The sequence below is a fragment of the Meriones unguiculatus genome, chromosome 19, assembly GCF_030254825.1.
Source record: "Meriones unguiculatus strain TT.TT164.6M chromosome 19, Bangor_MerUng_6.1, whole genome shotgun sequence".
NCBI classification, from domain to species: Eukaryota; Metazoa; Chordata; class Mammalia; order Rodentia; family Muridae; genus Meriones; species Meriones unguiculatus.
In genome coordinates this window covers 36,138,759-36,162,531 of record NC_083366.1, presented here as the reverse complement: position 1 = coordinate 36,162,531, position 23,773 = coordinate 36,138,759, and the positions used below count along the sequence as shown (strand labels likewise).

The following is a 23,773-nucleotide window of genomic DNA, read 5'->3' as shown; positions in this document are numbered from 1 at the left end:
TCTTCTTGATGGCTAAACCTGTCAAATAAGTCTCTATCACCATGTCTCATACCCACCCCTTCCTTTTAACTCTCCTGTTCTCAAGTTCCTGGAGGATACAGAAATGTTTATATAAATACCCTCTGAAAACTGTTCCTTAGCCTTCTGATACGGTTTCATAGAAGAATCCATCATCCTGACTAGTCCAACTGCGACAACCTGAAATCCAGTCATCCAAAGCTCAAAACTCCCGATTCCACTTCCTAAGGGTTCTTAGTCTCCTCTTACAAATGAGATCACTGCTCCTCAGTCTAACCTTGCTCACGATCTTTCTCTGACTCTTTCTTTGAAATAAATGACTGAGCGCCAAAGAAAGAATCATCGCGAGAACACGCTCACTGAAGAAGAAACTAATCTGCAGGTTGCAGGCAGCTATGCTCCAGGCTACCACCCCTCTCACAGCGCAGTCGTGGTTTAGGCAGTTAAAATTGCTTCAACCTCGACTTTGAAACATGGCAAGTTCCAGGTTATGTTTTTCTATGAAGAACTATTAAAACCTAGCTGCTGAAGAGATATCTACCCAAACACACCTACCACAAAAGGGTCAAATATTCCGGCATCCTTCACTCTACATCTGACTCTAAATTAGACAAGCAGCCTTAATGCCGAATAAGTTTTCTTACTCACTTAGATGCATGGATGCCACAAAGTTATCAAGGTACCTATGCTTAATCCACAAACTTGAGATTATATTTAATGCAGAAAATTGGAAATGTGAGTTTTCTCAGCATCGTTTATCAAAAGTTAGAGTGTTTCCGATTTAAGTAATTCGCAACTCATTTGACACATCCCTTATCACTGAAAACACTGTGCTCAAATATAGAAAACAGGCTCTTTACACGCATGAGAGTCTGAGACCTGTCAATCAGTCTTACATAAGAATTACAGGTACTGGCACATTTGGGTCAACAATGCACCATTCTGATCATATCAATAGATACAAAGCCTGCTTCTTAATTAACGACGCCAAAGCTAAAATGGCACACTGCAGACAGTATCTGCTTCAGGACAGTCACCAGGTAGCAGCAGACCTATAGTATAAAGCATGGCTTCTTTGATTAAGGAGAGTTAGCTGAGGTTCTTAGCCCTGATCCCCAAGATTCTTCCAATGAATAATCACCCCCTATATCACAGCAGCCACATACAAACAAGCAAAAAAAAAAAAAAAAAAAAAAAAGCTGGGGCATCATGAATGCATGTATGCATGGTAATTCTGATATTGGAAGAAAGCTATAAAATTCTAATTACCCAGAAAACTGCCCTAATATAAGGAAATTTTTCAGATTTGAACTAAAGTCATATAAAACATTACAAGAGGTGCTGCCAGGAACAAAGAAAAAAATATTAAAGGCAGCAAGGGAAAAAGGCCAAGTAACATATAAAGGTAGGCCTATCAGATTCACACCAGACTTCCCAACAGAAACTATGAAATCCAGAAGGGCCTGGGCAAATGTCATGCAGATCTTAAGGGACCACAGATGCCAACCTGCACTATTCTACCCAGCAAAGATTTCAATCAACATAGATGGAGAAAACTAAATATTTCGTGACAAAACTAAATTTAAACAATATCTACACAGCAACCCAGCCCTACAGAAGATACTAGAAGGAAAACTCCAATCTAACAAAAACAGCTATACTCAAGAAAACATAGAATACAGGTAACATTCACAACAAAAATTAAAAGAAAACAAGCAATCAATCAAAGTAACACCACCAACTCCACAATAAAAGGGACTAACATTCATTGGTCACTATTATCTATCAACATCAATGGACTCAATTCTCCAATAAAAAGACACAGACTAACAGAATGGTACCAGAAAGAGGATCCAACATTCTGCTGCATCCAAAAAACACATCTCTGCAACAAAGATAAACACTAACTCAGAGTAAAAGGCTGAAAAATGTTTTTCAAGAAATGGACCCAGAAAACAAGCTGGAGTAGCTATTCTAATATCTAATAAAATAGACCTTCAACATTCAATAAAAAAAGATAAGGAGGGGTACTTCATTCTCATCAAAAGAAAAATCCACCAGGAGAACATTACAGTTCTGAACATCTATGCCCCAAATACAAGAGCACCTACATTTTTAAATGAAACATTACTAAAGCTTAAATCGCACATTGATCCCAACACCTTAATAGTGGGAGACTTTAACACCCCACTCTCACCAACAGACAAATCATCTAGACAGAAGCTAAATAAGGGAACAAAAGCACTTACAGAGGTCCTAAATCAAATGGACCTAACAGATGTCTACAGAATTTTTTACCCAAATTCAAAAAAGCACACCTTCTTTTCAGCACCTCATGGAAACCTTCTCTAAAACAGACCATATAGTTGGTCACAAAGTAAGCCTCAGCAGATACAAGAAGACTGAAATAATCCCTTGTATTCTATCTGACCACCATGGATTAAAACTGGACCTCAACAACAACAGAAATAGCAAAAGGCCTACACTCACATGGAAACTGAACAACTCCCTACTCAATGACAACTGGGTTAGGGAAGAAATAAAGAAATTAAAGACTTCCTAGAATTCAATGAAAATAAAGGCACAACATACCCAAACTTATGGGACACAATGAAAGCAGTACTAAGAAGATAATTCATAGCACTAAGTGCCTTCAAGAAGAAATTTGTAACATCTCATACAAGCAACTTAAAGGCCCACTGAAAATTCTAGGGAAAAAAAAAGAAGAAGAAGAAGAAGAAGAAGCAGACACATCCAAGAGTAGACAGCTGGAAATAATCAAACTCAGGGCTGAAATCAAAATAAAACTATCCAAAGAATCAATGAAACCAAGAGCTGGTTCTCTGAGAAAATCAACAAGATAAATAAACCCTTAGCCAAACTAACTAAAAGGCAGAGAGGAACTATCCAAATCAGCAAAATCAGAAATGAAAAGGGGGATATAACAACAGACACTGAGGAAATCCAAACAATCATCAGGTCTTACTACAAAAGCCTATATACCACAAAATTTGAAAATCTAAAGGAAACAGACAATTTTCTTGATAGATTTCATTTACCAAAATTAAATCAAGATCAGGTAGAAAGATTGAATAGTCCTATATCCCCGAAGGAAATAGAAGCAGTCATCAAAAATCTCCCTTCCAAAAAAGGCCCAGGGCCAAACAGTTTCAGTGTAGAATTCCACCAGACCTTCAAAGAAATGCTAACTCCAATTCTCTTCAAATTATTCCACAAAATAGAAAAAGTAGGAACATTACCAAACTCATTCTATAAAGCCATAGTCATCTTGATACCTAAATTACATAAACACCCAACCAAAAAAGAGAACTTCGGACCTATCTCTCTTATGAACATTGATGCAAAAATACTCAATAAAATACTGACAAACTGAAACCAAGAACACATAAAACATATCATCCACCATGACCAAGTAGGCTTCATCCCAGGCATGCAGGGGTGGTTCAATATACAGAAATCCATCAATGTAATCCGCATATAAACAAACTGAAGGAGAAAAACCACATGATCATCCCCTTAGATACAGAATCTAACACCCATTCATGTTTAAATTCTTGGAGATATCAGGAATACAAGGCACATACCTAAACATAGTAAAGACAATATACAACAAGCCTGTAGCCAGCATCAAACTCAATGGAGAGAAACTAAAATCAATCCCACTGACCTCGGGGACAAGGCAAGGCTTCCTACTCTCTCCATATCTCTTCAACATAGTACTTGAAGTCCTAGCTAGAGCAATGAGACAACTAAAGGAGATCAAGAGGATACAAATCAGAAAGGAAGAAGTCAAAGTATTTGCAGATGATATGATAGTCTACATGAGCGAGCCCAAAAATTCAACCAGAGAACTCCTTCAGCTGATTAACACCTTCAGCAAAGTAGCTGGACACAATATTAACTCAAAAAAAAAAAAAAAAATTCAGAAACCCTCCTGTATACCAACAGCAAAAGGGCTAAGAAAGAAATTAGGGAAACAACACCTTTCACAATAGCCACTAATAACATAAAGTACCTTGGTGTGACTCTAACCGAGCAAGTGAAAGACCTGTTCGAAAAAAACTTAAGTCTCTGAAGAAAGAAACTGAAGAGAGATCAGAATATGGAAAGATCTTCCGTGTTCATGGATTGTTAGGATTAACATAGTGAAAATGGCCATCCTGCCAAAAGCAATATACAGATTCAATGCAATTCCCATCAAAATACCAACACAATTCTTTACAGAACTTAAAAGAAAAATTCTCAACTTCATATGGAAAAACAAAAACGCAAAATTGCCAAAACGATCCTGTACAACAACCGATCATCTGGAGGTATCTCCATCCCTTCTCGCAAGCTGTACAACAGAGCAATAGTAATAAAAACTGCATGGTACTGGCATAGAAACAGAATGGTTGATCAATGGAATCAAACTGAAGACCCAGAAATAAACCTACACACCTATGGATACTTGATTTTTGACAAAGAAACCAAAACCATACAATGGAAAAAAGACAGCATCTTCAACAAATGGTGCTGGTCTACCTGGATGTCTACATGTAGAAAACTGCAAATATATCCATATTTATCACCCTGTACAAAACTAAAGAACAAGTAGATCAAAGACCTCAACATAAAACCAGATACACTAAGTCAGTTAGAAGAAAAAGTGTAAAAGAGCCTAGAACTCATTGGCACAGGAGACAACTTCCTGAACAGAACACCAACATCTCAGGCTCTAAGATCAACAATCAATAAATGGGACCTCATGAAATTGAAAACCTTTAAAGCAAAGAGACTGTCACCAAAACAAAACAACAGCCTACAGCCAGGGAAAGGATCTTCAGAAACCCGATATCTGAGAGAGGGCAATATCCAGAATATATAAAGAACTAAAGAAGTTAAAAAGCAACAAATCAAGTAATCCAATTAAAAAAATGGGGAACAGAGCTAAACAGCGAATTCTCTGTAGAAGAATATAAAATGGCAGAGAAATACTTAAAGAAATGCTCAGTGTCCTTAGCCATCAGAGAGATGCAAATCAAAACAACCCTGAGATTTCACCTGACACCCACCAGAATGGCTAAGAGAAAAAACTCAAGTGACAATATATGCTGGAGAGGATGTGGAAAAAGGGGAATCCTCCTGCATTGCTGGTAGGAATGTAACTTGTACAACCACTTTGGAAATCAATTTTGTGCTTTCTCAGACAATTAGGAAGACAATTCTTCAAGATCCAGCTATACTACTCCTAGGCATATATCCAAAATATGTTCAAGTACACAACAAGGACATTTGCTCAACCATGTTCATAGCAGCTTTATTCCTAATAGCCAGAACCCGGAAACAACCCAGATGTCCCTCAATAGAGGAATGGACACACAAATTGTGGTATATTTACACAATGGAATACTAACTCAGTAATGAAAAACAAGGAAATCATGAAATTCGCAGGCAAATGGTAGGAACTAGAAAAGATCATCATTAGTGAGGTATCTCAGAAACAGAAAGACACACAGTATATACTCATTTATAAGTGGATACTAGTCATATAACATAGGATAAACCTATAAAAATCTGAACACCTAAAGAAGGTGAGCTAGAAGGAGGACCCTGGGTAAAATGATCAGTCCTCACTCAGAAAGGCAAACAGGACGGACATTGAAAGGAGAAAACAAGAAACAGAACAGGAGCCCACCAAGAGGGCCTCTGAAAGATTCTACCCAGCAGTGTATCAAAGCAGATGCTGAGACTCATAACCAAACTTTGGGCAAAGTGCAGGTAATCTTAGGAAAGTGGGGGAAGATAATAAGCCCTGGAGAGGACAGGAGCTCTACAAGGATAGCAACAGAAACAAAAAATCTGGGCCTAGGGGTCTTTTCTGAGACTGATACTCCAACCAAGGACTATTCATGGATATAACCTAGAACCCCTACTCAGATGTAGCCCATGGCAGTTCAGTGTCCAACTGGGTACCCTAGTAAGGGGAACAGGGACTGTCTCTGACATGAACTCAGTGGCTACCTCTTTGACCACCTCCCCTGGATAGGGAAGCAGCCTTGCCAGGCCACAGCGGAGGGCAATGCAGCTAGTTCAGATGAGACTGGATAAGCTAGGGTCAGATGGAAGGGGAGGAGGACCTCCCCTATCAGTGGACTTGGAGAGGGGCATAAGAGGTATGAGGGAGGGAGAGTGGGAATGCGAGGGAATGAAGGAGGGAGCTACCACTGAGATACAAAGTGAATAAACTGTAATTAATATAAAAAATAAAAATAAAAAAGGTGCTGCCAGGTTATGTCATGATTGTACCATTATTAAGTGTGCTTACTAAGTTGGCTGCAAAAATTCCAACAATCTAGCCTTGCAGGCCGCTGTAGTTTATGCCAGCCACCACTGAAATACTATCATATAGCACATGATTATATTAGCTGGTAGAACTTTTATTTTCTTCCTCACAGCTATCAAATTTGTATGCTATCAAATTTATAAGCACTCCAATAGATGACAGAAAAACAACCTGTACGAAAATGTAAATATCTGTACCAAATAACACAGAGAAGACAATTAAGCTATGTAAACAAAGAATTGTGTATGAATGTTAAAAATGCAATTTCAGAAGCTGGAAGGAAACATGAAACTTTTAGGGTTGTGTTGGCAAAGAGAAAAGGAAAAGATGATAGCACTTCCTTTGCTGAAACATGCAAGGAAAGACCGGTGATCTTCCAAACAACATTAATACATCAATAGGAAGGAAAGTAGAAAGCATTTGGATTAGGTGATTCTATGCCAAAAAAAGACAATCCAAGGTTAAAAGTGCTTTCCAGTCCAATGATGGCCAAGTACCAAAGTGAGGGAAAAACATGAAATCATTCACAAACAAACTAATAACAAAAACATCCTTTGAAATTTAGAGAGGAACCCTAACCAGAACACCTAAGGACATCGACAGAGTAATGGCAAGGAACACATGCCTGAAACAGCATAAACCCATTTACTCCTGGCTTCCTGACTTAGCACCTTTTATGCTTTGAATGATCTTTGAAAATCTCTTCAATACCTAAACTCAATAGGCTCATGAATTCCCATAGCAACCAAAAAAGAACTGTGTGTGTACATTAAAACTGTGACAAGTAGCCCTAAAAATATAGACACAGAAGCAATCCTGAAAGTACTCTGCAGGTGTATGTGTGTATATGTGTGTGTGTAACAATAATATATAAGGAAGGAGGCCTTGAATTTGAGAGGAAGTGTGGGGATAGGAATAAGAGGAGGAAGGGGAAATGACATAAATATAAAATTCTCAAAAAACAGTATTTTGACTAGTGTCCTGGTTTGTTTTCTATTGCTGTGATAAAGCACTGACCAAAACTAATGTGGGAAGAAATGTATTTATATTATTTTACACTTCCACACCAAGTTCATCATTGAAAAGAAGCTGGGGCAGGAACTGAAGCCAAAGCCATAAAAAGCCATTGCTTACTGGCCTGCTTCCCATGGCTGGCCAGAAACCCAGGACCACCTGCCCAGGGGTAGCACCATTAACAGCGAGGTAGGCTCTCCCACATCATCACTAATCAAGAAAAGGCCTCCACAGTCTAAAGGAGGTAATTCTTCAACTGAGGCACCGTCTTCCAGATATTTCTAGGTTTATGTAAAGTTTACAAAAACCAGTCTTCACATGTGATTGCCAAAGGGAATTAATTTCAAAAGCAGAAGGTGCACATCTTATACCAGCTGTCTAGATGTACCCTAGGAAAGAAAATACTATGGTCTAGGTCAACTCCTATGGCAGAGATATCTCACTTCTGGACAGATTTCTTTAGTGCTGCTAATCCCCTCCCCCAAGACCTTATCTAAATATGATCACTTCCTAACTGTCTCATTCTTAAACCCCATCACAGAGGAGGTTAGGGCCTCAAAATATGAATTAGGAGGAGAGACACAATTCATTCTATAGCAGAGAGCAATAGAAAAAAAATCTCATCACAAATACAGTGAAAAACCTAGAGGTGAATAACACATAGGCAAGCAAGACCTGATTCACAGATGTCTTCTGAAAGGCTACACAGTGACAACTAACTAGCTTCACAGGTGTGACCCAAACACTGTGCTATCAACCAATATATACTAACTAGGCACCCAATCGCCCTAGAAGAGTGGTAGCAATATGGAGAAGTACAGCATAGACTTGACCTCTGCTCTCCAGGACCTTATATATGAACCATGAGCTGTAACTGGCAAGATGAAAGACCATACTCCAAGGAAAACGATAACAATGAATGTGTTCAGAGGAAAGAAAAGCCCTGGACCCTGGGCATGGCCAGGAATGCATCTTTTCAATCTAAAACCTAGCTGCTTCTCTACCCTTATTTTGATCCACATGTCACCTTTTGATTTTTGTATGTGCATGCTTGTTCCTAAACTTTTCATCCCATCCTTTGTGTCTAGAATGCCTTTCCTTTATTAACTTTTATTCTCTGTTAAGCATTTTTCCTAGATTGTTGTTGTGGGTAGGTAGATGCCAAGAAATGGTTGTGTTGGGTTTGTCTGTTTGTTTACTTATTCACTCACTCATTCATTCATTTATTGGACAGTTTGACACAAGCTAGAATTACCAGGGAAGAGGAATTTTAACTGAGAAAATGCCTGCATCAGATTGCCTAGAAGATCTGTTGCATGTTTTCTTGATTAATGAGTGATGTGAGAAGGTTTAGATCACTGGATCCTTGAGCCTCAGGTGCAGGAGTTGTGTTGTGGATATACCAGTTGGGACTGGGATTCACAACTGTACGTTTTCATCAGTTGTGGCTTTCTAATAAACGTCTCTGTCTGTTTCAAAGAGAAGTTTTCGGGATGAGGGGTGAGAGCTAAACTTATCTGTGGGTATAAGGAAAAATATTTAGTTTAATAAAATTGTAGTTGTAGCTTTTCCTCCAAGATCATGACTGCATTAGCCATAACAAGTTGGCTAGGTTTCTAGTACCAAGCACGATTCCCCCCTTTTTGAGTAGTTCAGAAGTCCAATTAGAGAGCTGTGGGTTACTGCAAGGATATACGTGCCACTGCTGCACTCTTGGGGGCATCATACCATGCTGCTTGCTATTGCAGTTCACAGGTGTCATAGCTGGTTAGGAATGTTGTCTGCTTCCTTCCTTCGAAGCTTACATGGTACTATAAAATACAATTCTCAGGGAGGAGGCACTCAGGATAGGTCCAGCTTGGGGAATCTCTGAGCTTTGTGTCTAAAAATCATGGTGTCTTCAACAAGCAGGGATTTACCTTACACCTCTGGGGGAAAACCAGGCATTAGCTAATGCCAGGCATAATGTTTTGAGTCTCTTGAGCAACCTGACCAACAACTTACATGAGGGCTTTTCATGCCTGGTAATGTGGTTGTTAGAGGGTCTAAAGCTCTTGGAGGAAGGTACACCCATGAAGTCTCGCCAAAATGGCTGCCCAAACATGACCAGAACAAGGATGACACCAATAGACTTGATAATGTAGAGGGAGTAAACTCATGAGGCTCAACCCTAGACAAAGAACTACAGGCAACCAGGAAAGCTAACAATGAGAGAGGGGTATACCAATTGGTTATCCAATATGAAATGGAAAACATGTGCATACAAATACCATGATATGGAAAAACCAAATAACATTATATGGACTGAACAGGCTATATTTATGTATTTAGGAATATACATATACATAGTATGCACATATATGTATATATATATGTCATGTGTATTATATATGTATTATACAATACATATATATCATATTATTATATATACACATATGATACAACAATTTAGGAAAAAAAGAAGCCATGGAATTGAAAGAGAAAAGGGAATGAAATATATGAGAAGGTTGTTTCAGAGAGAAAATGAAAGGATGAAATTATGTAATTCTATTATAATCTCAAAAATTAGTTTTAATTAAAAAAAGCTATCATATATTGTCTAAAATGTAGGGTTTCGCTGTGACATGGCTATCACGCACTCTGCATATAATAACCCCACCATCTCGTCCTGCTCCTCTACCCTTTCACACTGGTCACTTTCCTGTTCCCAAATAGACCACCTACACTTTCAAGTCCTCTTTTTTTTTTTTTTTTCTCCTTTAAATCTAATGCATTGTGATAAAATATGCAATATTTGTTTTCTGGGTTTGACCAATTTCACTTAATATCATGACATTAAGTGAAATTAATAACATCCATTTGCCTGAAAATAAAAAATTAATAACATCCATTCGCCTGAAAATAAAAATATTTTCAAACTTGTTAAGTTTTGAAGATTTTTATTTGCTTGGTTGGTTAGTTGTTGTTGTTTTTTTGGGTTTTGTTTTGTTTTGTTTTGTTTTTGTTTTTGTTTTTATTTTTTTTCCAAGAGAGGGTTTCTCTGTGTAGCATTAGCTGTCCTAGACTCCCTTTGTAGAGCAGCAGGCTGGCCTCAAACTCATAGAGATCCACCTGCCTTTGCCTCCCTGAGTGCTAGGAGAAGATAGGTTTTTTTATTAATGTGCAAACATGAACAGGTCCAAAGACTGGCAACTGTGGACCAGAACCTGTAAATTTAACCCTAACTGAACAGCAATTAGAAATACCAACAAACAACTACCTGGAATAGAAGAAAACTCCTTAACTCATTAAAACTTTGTCAGCTGTAACAAACAAAATGCTGACAGCCCTTGGTAACTCCTTTCTGCCTTTCTTCGATGATACGTTTTTCTAAAGAGTTCCTCTAGTATACCCACCCACAGCACATCACAGTGAAATCTTGTCACTTTCTACTTCTAGTAAAGAAAGAAAAACACAAAAATTTGGTAAACAACAGAAGTCTGGTTTGACTAATGGAGTCTTCACATTTTTACTAAACATGTTAAAAAAAATACTTATCTAACGTAACATAATGCTCTAAAAATTCAACACAGAAATGTCGTATCAATGTGATCACTATTTAAAATAAATACTCTGATGTTAAATTTTAATTATATTACATGAAAATGAAGGTCATTAAAGAAAAAGCATACTGGTATTTTATAATCATACATTCAAAGCAAGAATTCAAATGTAACACTGGTTATCTTGCATTGCTAGCCATTGTATGCACAGGCTGAAAATTTGTTCATTTGTGTTGTTCAGAACACAGCACAATGTACAGATGCATTCTCACTACCATTTGGGTTGCTTCCATTTGAAACTATCATGAATTAAGCCATGGCTAGCCTACAGTTTTATGGACGTATGTACTACATGCATTTTTCTTGGAAATGAACTTCTCCAAAGTGCAACTGCTGGGTTATCAGACAGCCTTGCTCAGCGTTAGTAGATTCCACAAAGAACATTATTCCTCTTGAGGTATTTATGGCAGAAGCAATATTATTTTTCTAAAATACAGAATGGGTTGCTCGGTTTTCTTCTTTTCTATTATATAGGTAAGAGGAGACAGCTTTTGACATACTGACGCTATCCAGCTCAAGGATCTGAATCACTTAAGACACACTTTTAAAGCAGTTCCTTCACACGTCCATGCCCTGCCAACCCAAGCCACACTGACCAAAACAAGTCAGCACTACTGCTTCCTTCTTCTGCCAGTGCAACCAAAAGTACCAATGCAATGAAGGGGTTGAAAATGCATTTCTTGAGGAAAGTAAAAAGGTTATATGAATTATTATCTTGTCTGATTTTAATTTGTTTACATTATTTTTATACCTACAGGTAAAAAGCAAGCCAAAGATACTAATTTTTTTAAAGTCTCTGCTTTTCTCTTATCATCTTCCTAATGCAGAGAAAGGTTCTAGATTAACTATGGCAACCATGGCTGGGGCAGGACTGCCACCTACAACCTCAGCACTCTGGGAGGAGCTAGCGCCCTTTGAGTTCCTGGATTCCTAGGATACATATAAGTACCCAGAATGGAAGTGGAAGGCTATGGAGCGAGACTCTATATCAAAGGGGGAAAAAAAAAAGAGCAATGTAAAAATTGTCACCTATTACACTTGAAGGCATTTAGGTGCTAACAATGGTTTAAAAATCAAAGGGCAACATTTTAAAGAAGAGGCACATAGAGCCCTACAAATCAAACACATCAGAAACAGAGAAAAAAAGGAATAAAAATCCTATAACAAATGTGAAACTGACATAAGCACTTCTTCCAAAAGATAATGACCAGCTAATAATTGACACTCAAAACTCTAATCTAACTAGAACCATCAAGAAACCATGTCTTTAAACAAGGAAAATTTCCAGGGTAGATTATCAAATTTCGTGGAGAGGATAAACAGAAAAATCTCATCAAACTATCTTCATCTATCAAAGAAAGGAAACAAACAAACAAACAAAACAAAACAAAACCACTATAGAAGCTTAGCTTTTAAAGATGTTAGACAGGGCCAAAACCCAAAATGCAGACAATCTTGTAGATGAGACATTTAATAACTTGAAAAACTATGGATGAAGGACACAGCTAATGTGCCAGTGGTTCACAGAAGACAGAATAGAAGGCACAAGCTAAGTGCACACAAAGGCTGTGTTCTGGCAAAAGAACAAACATATATGACTATAAACCCCACAGACTCACACACAAGTTCTAAACAATGCATATTAAAGACTTAAGAAATTGCTCAGGCAAACATCTTTTCAAAGTTGAAAAGGATGTATAATGTAACCCCTTCAAATCCCTGACCCCACCACTACCACACAGAGCTCTCAGCTGCACTTTCACATTAACAGACAGTGGAAAGACCAAAGGCTTAGATGTATAGCCAGTGTCTGAAGTAATAGAGGAGGGGAGGTAAGGAGCATTTTTTTTTTTTTGCCAAAAAAAGAACAATTAAGAGAAAAAACAAACAAACAAACAAAAACCACAGGTGCCCTGATGGAACAGCACAATGAGAGGGCACATTTCTGTTTCTGAGCCCTCCATTCCTTTTTCTCTCATTTATCACAGGTTAGCTTTAGAAACTGCCATGTCTCATGATAAGTCTTTCAACAAGAGCTGAGGGGCTTTTTGTTGTTTGTGTTTAATATCTATCATGCCTCTTCCCACACCCCACTAAGAGAGATGGCTCAGCTGTTAAGAGCACTTGCTGTTTTTGCAGAGCACCTGGGGTTTAGTTCCCAAACAGCACAGGGTAGCTCACAACTCTACAACTCTACAAGTCTAGTTCCAAGGGATTTAAGGCCCTCCTCTGACTTCATCATGCACCAGGGACACAGGTGGTGGACAAATATGCATGCAGACAAAATTTTCATACACAAGAATGAAATAAAAAATCTAAAATACTTAACATCTGCCCCCCCCAAAACAATCATCTTTTCACACCACATTTTCATAGTCACACAAAAAATAGAAATTACCAATACCTTTAAGATGTACATCAAACACAAAAATCAAACTCCAAATGTAATTTTTCTTTCATCCTCAATAGCAAAAGTTCCAATCAAGTCAACCTAAAGCGCGCACACAAAACACCTGAATTGTATATACTAGAAGAGATAAACTTATCCACCAACACAATTAGTCAAATTTCAGTCACATTTGGCAAGTCAATGAGATGGTAAGAAAACTCAGACATCAAAGAGGGGCTCACACACAAAGACCCCACAAATGCTGAGAGCATGTCAACTGGCATCATTCACAAATAAAAGCAAGATCTTCTGGTTTTAATAACAATTCATTTAGAGCAGAGGTCTCAGCCAATGGGTCACAACCGCTTTGGGAGTGACATATCAGATATTCTGAATATCAGCTATTTGCCTCATGATTCATAATAGTAGCAACATTACAGTTATGAAATAGCAAAGAAAATAACTTTATAGTTGGGGGGATCACCACAACAAGAGGAACTGCATTAAAGGGTGACAGCATTAGGAAGGTTAAAAACCATTGTTCTAGATATTCCATACTGCCAATTAAATATAAGTACACATATGTATTATTTTAATGCTCCATTAAAAGTCAAATGGATGACTATAATGATCTAAAACACTACAATTATACAAATTTATACAAATAGTGTATAGATATATGCATACATATCAGTCAAATGTATAGATATATGTATACTTGTATCTACAGAGATCTTTCTCTAGTTCATTTTCAAAAAGTTTAGAATATACTATAAATTTTAAGTCTAAAATTTATAGTATATTCTAATACTCTAATAATACTCTAGCACTCTAATTTTATTAATATCTTCTTATGCTACCCGACTGTTAAAACCACAAATTTTTAGCATGACACTTAACATGTACATTATTTTACACCACATACTTACTACATCAAACTTCTGAGTGATGTTTCCCTGGACATCAAGTAAATAAACCTTGCCATAATGTGTACCCAGTGCCAAAAACTGTAAGAAAAGCAGAGAGGTCAATTAATGAATATGCACTGTATTAGTATACAGTTAATAAAAGCCTTTCAAAAGTGGTAACACTTAATGAATAAATATTTGCAATATCTTAGAAGCTATTCATTCCTTAGAAAAGGCATGGCTCCAGCTTGGGGAAAATGACAAAACCAGGCCTATTTTACCATGATAGCACAAGCCAGCTGTCAAAATGACTCATGAGGACCCTCATCTACTGACAACTAATGGTGTGTATGCATTCTGTACACAATGCCTGATGGACTGAGGCAGTAAATTAAAAATGCAGCAGTAAAAGCTCAACCATACTACAGCTGAACCCAAAGTCAGAGGAAATGATTAAGAAACTCTCCCTAATTTAACGTAAATGTGGAAATCCGGGCCATCATTTCAGTCCAACAACAACAAAAAAATGCTTAGCAACAATAAACTATTGTTTCTGAATGGAAAAAATCCATGCCATATTGAAGGATCAAAAACCTCAGATGTACTTGTATCATCATCTTTAGGATATCTCTATAAATGGTACCACATAACACTGAGCATAAATGTTTATATTCCAATGCAAAAATAATCCTTTCCTGTCACTAAATAACTGCTGGGCTACACATTCATTTTATGATATCAGACTAGTTCACACATCCCACTGTTTCTTTATTCCTTTGAACTGATCCTAAACAAGCCAGAAGAAACTTAAGGACTACCTGAAATATGACATGAGATTTTTCTTCTTTTCATTTCTCTAAGCATTACTCAAATAGTCCAGAATCCTCTGTATTTCACTGCATGCGAGCATGCTTCATTGCAGCCCATAATGAAATACTCAAATTCACAGGCACTACTAAGCATTTCAGTCAAGCAGCACAATCTTTAAAAAATAACCTCACCGAAAGTCAAGATTTGAAGGGATTTATCAAAATAGAATTGCTAAAAATGAAATTTCAATTCAGGCACTTAAAATACGAAGCTACATTAAAGAGGAACCACAAAAAGGGAAAAGGGGGTTCATTAGAAATTCATCCCCTGCAATGCCTTTCACTCCTGCAAGGTTGCCTTTTTTCAGGAAGAAAAAAGTCCCCTGGGTAAAAAAATCAATACTGGTTAATAAAACATCAGGTGTGCAGACATAACTAGGGATGACGATTCCGCTGCACAGGCCTGCCTGAATGCACCAAGTGCCATGACGATTAGTCATCCAGGGCAGACAGCAAGCCTGGTGCAAACAGGAGGCTTGGGCGCTGTGAGAGAAAGGGAGAAGAGGTGATCCTGGTGGGAAATTAGTCTGAATATTTAAAGCAAGCAGGAATGTTTTCCCCAAAGCACAAGAACATTCTAATCAGAACTGGAGGACCCAAGTGGTTGTAATTTTATCTTAAGAGTGATACTGACGGTATCTGAATAGGAGTGCCACATAAAATGCTAACCAAAGGCAAGTGATATGCCATTTGACGGTTTTCTGCGGTAAAAGAATGGGTCTTAAAAGCTCACTGCACCCCAAGTATCTCATAGTATTGATCCTCCTCATAAATTCTGCATTTAGTTTGTTAGGAAACTAAGGGAGTTTGGATCCTTAAAATGCAGTAATATTGTGTCACTCTGTGGCATCACTGTAAAAGCCATTTTAAAAAATAATTACATTTTATTTTATGAAAAATTGAGAGGTTAAATACAGGCTATTTTATACATATTAATTCATTGTCCCCTTTTTTTTCAAAATTGCTGTTTTTAACCAGGTAAGATAGATAGAAAAAAATTTTGATTTTGTATTTTTAATCTAAAGATATGGTAAATATAAACCATTTATGAAAAAAATTCACAGGTATCTGAATAAGTTATCTTTTCTTTAGAAAAACATCTAGCCATTCAGAACAGTAAATTAATGCTACTGTCTCAAGCTAAGAAACTAAATATCTTTCCAAACAATGTTTAATCTACTGATCATATTTATTTAACTACTGAAATTATGGATAATTCATATAATCTTTTGCTAATGCTTTCGACTAACCTAAAGTGCAACAAAAATGTAAAATACAAAATTGCCTACAATATGACAGAATTTAAGAACACATCCTTCAAATTTTATTTTTCTTCTAGCTATTAAAAACCATGAGGTTCTGGGCTCAGTGGGTCAAAGTGCTTGCTGCTGGGACAGATGAGTTCAATCCCTAGAATCCACGTGGCATAGAAAGAGAATCAACTCCACCAAGTTGTCCTCTGACCTCTCTACACACCATGGCCCAATCATGCCTATATATACAGAAATAGTCTCTCATACAAAAATACACAGAACAGATAGATAGATGATAGATAGATAGATAGATAGATAGATAGATAGATAGAGGATGGATGGACGAATAAATAGATAAACAGATGCAATGAAGACTGAACAAGGCACAGAAAATACAAATCTACAGAATGCTTAGCCTTATATGGAACACGTATACCACTCACACTCCTCCTCCCAGGGCTCATGAATCTGTGTGGAAGTGAGGAAGGAAAGAGTGTAAGACCCAGATGTTGTACAGAACTATTAAGAAACAGTGTCTTCTGTATATAGCACACCTGAACTCAGAGCAATTGCAACAGTATGTACAAAGTCTGTGCAAGCTCAAGCCAGACCAAGGCCCATCACAGAAACAGGAGCTGGGTAACAGGCCCACCACGAAGCATGGGCTGCTGGCAACTGTTAGCCGCTGGAGAGTCAGTTTTCTCTAGGAGGGCAACAAGGACATTTGCTTAACTATGTTTATAGCAGAGAATAGCCAGAAACTGGAAACAACCTAGATGTCCCTCAACCGAAGAATGGATACAGAAGTTGTGATACATTACACATGGAATACTACTCAGCTATTAAAAACAAGGACATCATAAATTTGCAGGCAAATGGATGGAACTAGAAAAGAACATCCTGAGTGAGGTAACCCAGACCCAGAAAGACACACAGGATATATACTCACTTATAAGGAGATACCAGATCCAGAGTACAGGATAATCATACTACAACCCACAGACCGAAAGAAGCTAAGTAACAAGAAGGACCCAATGGAGAATGCTGGAATGTCACTCAGAAGGGAAAATAGACTAGACAGCAGAAGTGGATGAAGAGAGGGACCTGGGCAGGAGGGAAACAAGGGTGGGTATGAGATGTGGGGAGAACTTGGGTGGGAGGTGAGAGGGCTGGGTACAATAAGAGAAACTGAGGAGAGGCATCTCTTTGTCAAGCTGGAGGCCTTCAATGGGGTAGGCTCCTGATAGCATATGGGTATGAAGCCAGCTGAGGCTCCTAACTGCGAGGGATATGAAGACTGAAGTGACCAACTCCTAGCCAGGCAGGACTATTGGAAAAAGGGGAACAACAACCCATCAACAAAACCTTTGATCTAAAAATTACCCTGCTTACTAGAAGTGCAGGGATAAAGAGAGAACAAAGATTGAGGGAATGTCCAACCAATAATTGGCCCAACCTGAGACGCACCCCATGGTAGGAAGCCAGCCCTTAACACTATAAATGATGCTCTGTAATGCTTGCAGGCAAGAGCCTAACTTGACTGTCATCTGGGAGGATCCAGCCAGCAGTGGATCAGGACAGATGCTGAGACTTGCAGCCCATCATGGGGCGGAGCTTATGGGGTCCAGTGGAAGTGCTGGGGGAAAGATGGAAGAGCCTGGAGTGGACAGGAATCTTACAAAGAGGCCAACAGAGACATGTAGCCCAGACCCATGGGGACTTACAGGAGTGAGACATTAACTAAGAAACATGCATGGTCTGGACCTAGGCCCATTGCATATATATGGCCAAGGGGCAGCTTGGTCTTCATTTGGGGCACATGGCGAGTTACAGGGGTGTGGGAGCTATTTCTAACATGGACTCTATGGCCTGTTTTTAGATCACTTCCCTCTGGCAGGGCTGCCTTGCCTGGCCTCAGGGGATGAGAATATGCTCAGTCCTGATGTGACTTGATGGTTGGGGGTGGGTTGATATGGGGGGAGGGGAGCTCCCCTTTTCTGGAGGGGAAGGAGGAGGGGAAAAGGAAAGGAGGTAAAAGGGGAGACTGGGAAGAAAGGAGGAAAGGGGCACCCTTGGGATGTAAAGTAAATTCACTGAAATTTTAAGAATATATAAATAAATCCTTGAGCTTCTTAGGTATTAGATTTTAGGGGTTTGTTTTCTTTCTCTTTTTTTGCCTGAAAATATTAAAATCTAGGATATATAATCATAAATATAGCCCAATGTTCTCTTTAATGTTTAATTAAAGAAACCTGCTTGCTTTATCGGAGAGGAAATTTTAACCCACTAACTACAGCGCTTCCAATGTGCACAAAAGAACTTTATGTGGGTGAAGTAGATGGGTTTTTCAGCAGGTCTGTGGAATCACCCAGAAAAAGAAGCACACTGCATATCTGTAACACCTTCTCAAAGTGTTTTACAATATTCAAAGTATTGCCACTAGGACAACCTCCAACACATGAGGAATTAGGTCCCAGAAACTGATGGGACTTCATTAGAAACAGATACTAAGTGATGTCAAGGACAGAAACAAATACTGAAATTTGGAGCCCAGGAGGCAGCTGGGATGCAGAACACATGCCTGCATTCACTTCCTGGAACTGCAGAAACAAAGCAAAAATAAAGATGAAATGCTATCAACTCAAGCGAAATCTTCTTAATAAGAATTATGGGCCAAAACTGAAAGCCTGTGTTTTAAATTTCAGCACTGACAATGCTTCCCAACTCTCGGGCTCCCTGGCCAATTGGTTACGGTTACGTACAATATTAACTAAGAGACAAACACGGCTCTCCACTTCATGCATTCAAATGCAAATAATCATTCAACAAGGACACACACAAAAAACTATAATGTACTTAGAACATGAGCAAATGCAACATAAAGATTTTGCTGTACTGAGGAAAATAGATATAAAAATAAGCAATTGCAATTCAATTTAAAGACTATGTTTAAAATGGCAGTACCTATAACACCCACAGAAATAAGAAGAGTCAGTGAGATATATCTGAAAGCAAGAATTTGAAAGCAGACACACGCAGGTAGAAAGGCCAGAGGAGAAATAACATGAAGTTCCATAAGAAGAGAAAGGAAATTATAAGCAGCTTTACACAGATGAAAGAGCCACCTAATGCATGCCCAAGAGAAAAGACAGGTGGTGCATCTGGAAAGGCTGACTAACAAGAAGCACCGAATAATTACACAGGGATGAAAGGTGGGAAATGGTGGAAAGTAGGGTGGACAGGTCCAAACCATTAAGACATCACCAATCAGCGAGTTTCAAGGGGCAAGACCACATGATCAGATCGGAATCTCTGGAGTCCACTTGGGCAAAGGGGCTAAGAAGAGCAGTGGAGAGAACAAATGTGAAAGAAAACAGGCTCGCTCATAGTATGTGCAGCAGTTTCAGGGAAAAATGATGAATGTGAACTAACAGAAGATCATGAGAAGGCGGCCCTAGCACATAAGCTGGTGGCAGATAGGACAAAACACTGCTACCACAGTCTCATGCCCACAGCAAAAGCGGTGAGAGAGAAGCTCAATCCCATACAACAGGCAAGATCCTGTAGTGCCTTACATGCCACATGGAAGAGCGCAACCTTTATTCAGATGATGAAAATTATGCAAAGGTCTAAAAAGTTCTGTATTTTCAACACAACACACTGCAACAAAGAAACAGAAGGATTTAGCCAGAAAAACAAGAACAGTCCCGCATTAACCAAGTGCAGGAAGCCGAAGTTGAAAAGCAGTGCTCGAGCTTAGGAAAAACAAAATCACCAGGACTAGAGGAATGGCTGTGGGGAAAGAAATAAGGGTTCACTTTTGGCTTAGGTGACAGAGGAGACAGTGATGCCACCAAATGGGATCATGCAGCACAAAACAGGTGCAAGTTTACAAGGAAAAGAAGACAATGCCAAAATGTATTTGCTAGGATTCAGATAAAGAGAACAAAAGAGCATCTAGAAAATGCACATGCTGTTCTGAGTGGACTCAGCATGCAGACAAAGAGAAACTATGGCGGTGGTGCACACTGTTATCCCAGCACGCTGGAGACAGTAGCAGGAGGCTCTCTGTGAATTAGAGGCCAGCCTGGTCTACAGAGCAAGTTCCAGGACAGTCAAAACCACACAGAGAAGTACTGTCTCGAAGCAAAAAAAAAAAAAAAAACAAACAAAGTACAAACCAACACAATACATAGAAGAGCCAGTTTAAAAAAAAAAAACAAGGGGGATGCAGAATGAATAAAGTGTAATTGATGAAAAATTTAAAAAAAAAAAGTGAATAAAAAAAAAAAACAGGACAGAAAACAAAGGAAAATAAAAGAATAGAGACTGGAATCCCTAATCAGGAATAATGTTTGTGCAAAAATGAGCATGAAAATCTGAAGATAGTATGCTGCAGGCCAAAGATCATCAACTTCCAGTTACTGAAATCATCTGTAGTATGGCCATGGCAGTGAGAGATGAACTACTGTGGTGGTTTGAACAAAAAAACACCTCCCCCTGAGGGAGGTGCAGCCTTACCAGGCCACAGAGGAAGACAATGCAGCCAGTCCTGGAGATACCTGATAAGCTATGGTCAGATGGAAGGGGAGGAGGACCTCCTATCAGTGGACTTGGAGAGGGGCATGGGAGGAAAAGAGGGAGGGAAGGTGGGAAGGAATGAAGGCGGGGGCTACAGCTGGGATACAAAGTGAATAAGCTGTAATTAATATAAAAAGGAAAAATTAAAATTAAAAAAAACACAGAAATATTGTAAGAATATGTTTTCATTTTAATCCCAGGTGTGGGGATATGCGTCTACTTTACAACTATGATTTGCCTTGTGCTCTAGAAGGAAATAGTTTTGCCAGCTTCAGATAGGTTTCTGTGATTGTGTGACATTTGGAATAATTAGTTATCTTAACATCGAAAATCAAACTTGCCCCAAGGAACTCAACACTCCTAATCATCAGGAAGTAGCCTAATGATAACGTCACCCTCTTTCCCTTCTATCCCTTTTTCTATCCTATCTAGTATTAGAGGGTTAAAAGGGTGGAAGTTAAAGGAACCCAAAAAGTAGCAAACACTGGCTACAAGACTCCATCTCTTTGCTTGGGGATCAGGATACAGCTCTAAGATACTTTTCCAACATCACACCTGCTTGCAGCTGCAGCTATGCTCTCTGCCGTGATGATAATGGACTAAGCCTCTGAAACTGTAAGCCAGTCTCCAATTAAATACTTCCTTTTATAAAGGATGCCTTGGTCATGTGCTTCTTCACAGCAACAGGATATGGTGACTACGTCAACTATAAAGAAGTGAAGTTCAATGGAAGTAAAAGAGTTTGAAGAACTGCGAGGTCATCAGTGAAGAAGAGCAGAGAGTTAGCTAGGGCTCAGCAACCCTGGCGTTACAGGCAAAGGAGGCAGGAGACTCAAAGAATAAAGTTTATGGTAAAAACAAAGGAGCAGACATTATTGCTAAACTGTTGAGTGAACATAGGGATCTGCTTATAAGGGAACATAATCTGAAGCAAAAGGCATTGGGTGGGGGCATAGAGACAAAGGATACATCAGAGGTTGGGTCTGCCATGTTTGGAAGGCCTAAGGCTCACCCCTAGGCTTACAGGGAAGAAGAGAAAAGTAGATGAAACCATGGCCTTCACTATTTTAATATAATCAGTTTGGGTTCAAGAACAGACTGAGGGTGTGACCCAACACCTAGCATGGTCTCAGATCAGTAAGACCTTTTCCATAGTAAGAATACAGATGGTGGGCATCTGGAATACTCTTCAACTGCGCATTACCTTGTCATGGACCGTCATACAGCTTGCTGCATCCTTCTGAAGAATCTCCGTCACCCCATTGGAAAGCCTTTCATACTTTAGTTTGGGTTCCTCTTCACTCTCTTCCTGCATGAAAAACAGAGGAACACTGTAATCATGGTGGCTTTGTTTAGAATGACTCAAAATACAGTTCTTAAAGTGGAACAAGAGATAGCTCTTTCATTCACTGTCAAAAACTACAAATATACAATGTTCCTGTTTCTTTTGCCAATTACATAAATAATTTCACTGGTAGAATAAATTCAAAAGTTGACCACAGGGATATTTGAACTTACTACATTGTATTTTAAATAACCACACAGTCAATCTTATTGTATGGTACAGTGTCTAAATTACCTGTAGAATTATTGAGATTTAAAGGAGCTACAATTTTACATTTGTAAGTTTAAAACAAAGTTCACAAACCAAGAACTGTGGTGGCATAAAGTTGACCAAAATAAAAGTTCAACAACATAATCTAATCTAATTACTGGTACTTTAAAAAATACTGTGGCTTTCACTTTCTAGTTAACAGTGAAGTAACTTGAGGTATATCAAAGCTCCTACACAGAATAACTAGAAAGGCCTGGTAAGCATGACCTATCCTGGCCTTCAAAGAGCAACTGAGGCAACCTGAACTATAGGGGCCAACGCTCCAGAATAGAGGATGCAAGCAGAGATGTAATACATTCTACAAACAATGTCTCTGAGAAGAACTTCCTAGGCTAAGAACTCAAGTTCAGTGCCCAAATTTGTAGGCAGGGAAAGTAGTAACCTGTATGTATATCTATGGAGATGGACTGACAAACCTATAGACTTGAAAGACAGGCCATGATGCAAGAAAGGGGCAGGGAAGTAAACCTATTACACAGCTACTTCCCCCCACACACACACACAACAGTCTGTGTATAGATGTATACAGTGTGAAACTAAAAACTAAGCAGAAAGCCCACAGATGTATAAAATAATCACTTTGGTAAACTTAGAAGAATTAAGAATTCTGTAGCCATCAGCAAAATATGTCCTGGTGAATACCATAGATGGAAATTTTGGCTCATGTGCTAAGGTTAATTCCTGATGAGAACAAAGTACATAACCCACAAACTTCTACTAAGCAGAAAGAAAACTGAGAGCGTTATAATTTTCATTTATAATACATAGGGTTCAATAAATTACCAGCTATGCCGATAATCAAGAACAGAGGACTATAAAAATAAATATAAGGACTTAGGTGTACTGTAGTACTAGAATTGGGAAGCCTACAGCAAGAGGATAATAATTTAAATAGCCAAATTTAAGGCTAGCCTGGGGCTACAAAGTGAGAGCCTATCTCAGAATTTAATTTATTAATAAAATAAAACAAGTGGGCTGTATATTACAATTAGGAGAAAAATATTTTAAGTATGATTATATTAAAAATAAAAAAGAAACCCATAAGAACAACTTGATAAAAAGAACACTTCTTCCAAAACCTGTAATCTAGAAAAGACTCAAAGAAAAATTTCTCAGATGAAAGTACAAGTGACAAATGTAATGGTTTTTATGAATAAGTCAACAGGTGGCTTAAAGCT

General features: G+C 38.5%; 1 protein-coding gene across 1 annotated transcript in view; it reads right to left on the bottom strand.

Moving 5' to 3' along the window:
* Window positions 1-23,773, bottom strand: part of Vps41 (VPS41 subunit of HOPS complex) — a 156,607-nt gene that overhangs the window by 113,011 nt on the left and 19,823 nt on the right. The window contains exons 3-4 of the mRNA XM_060372802.1: window positions 22,185-22,289; window positions 14,299-14,376 (exon numbers count right to left, since the gene is read on the bottom strand). Of these exons, the coding sequence (XP_060228785.1) occupies window positions 14,299-14,376; window positions 22,185-22,289 (183 nt within the window). The remainder of the gene's footprint in view (window positions 1-14,298; window positions 14,377-22,184; window positions 22,290-23,773) is intronic.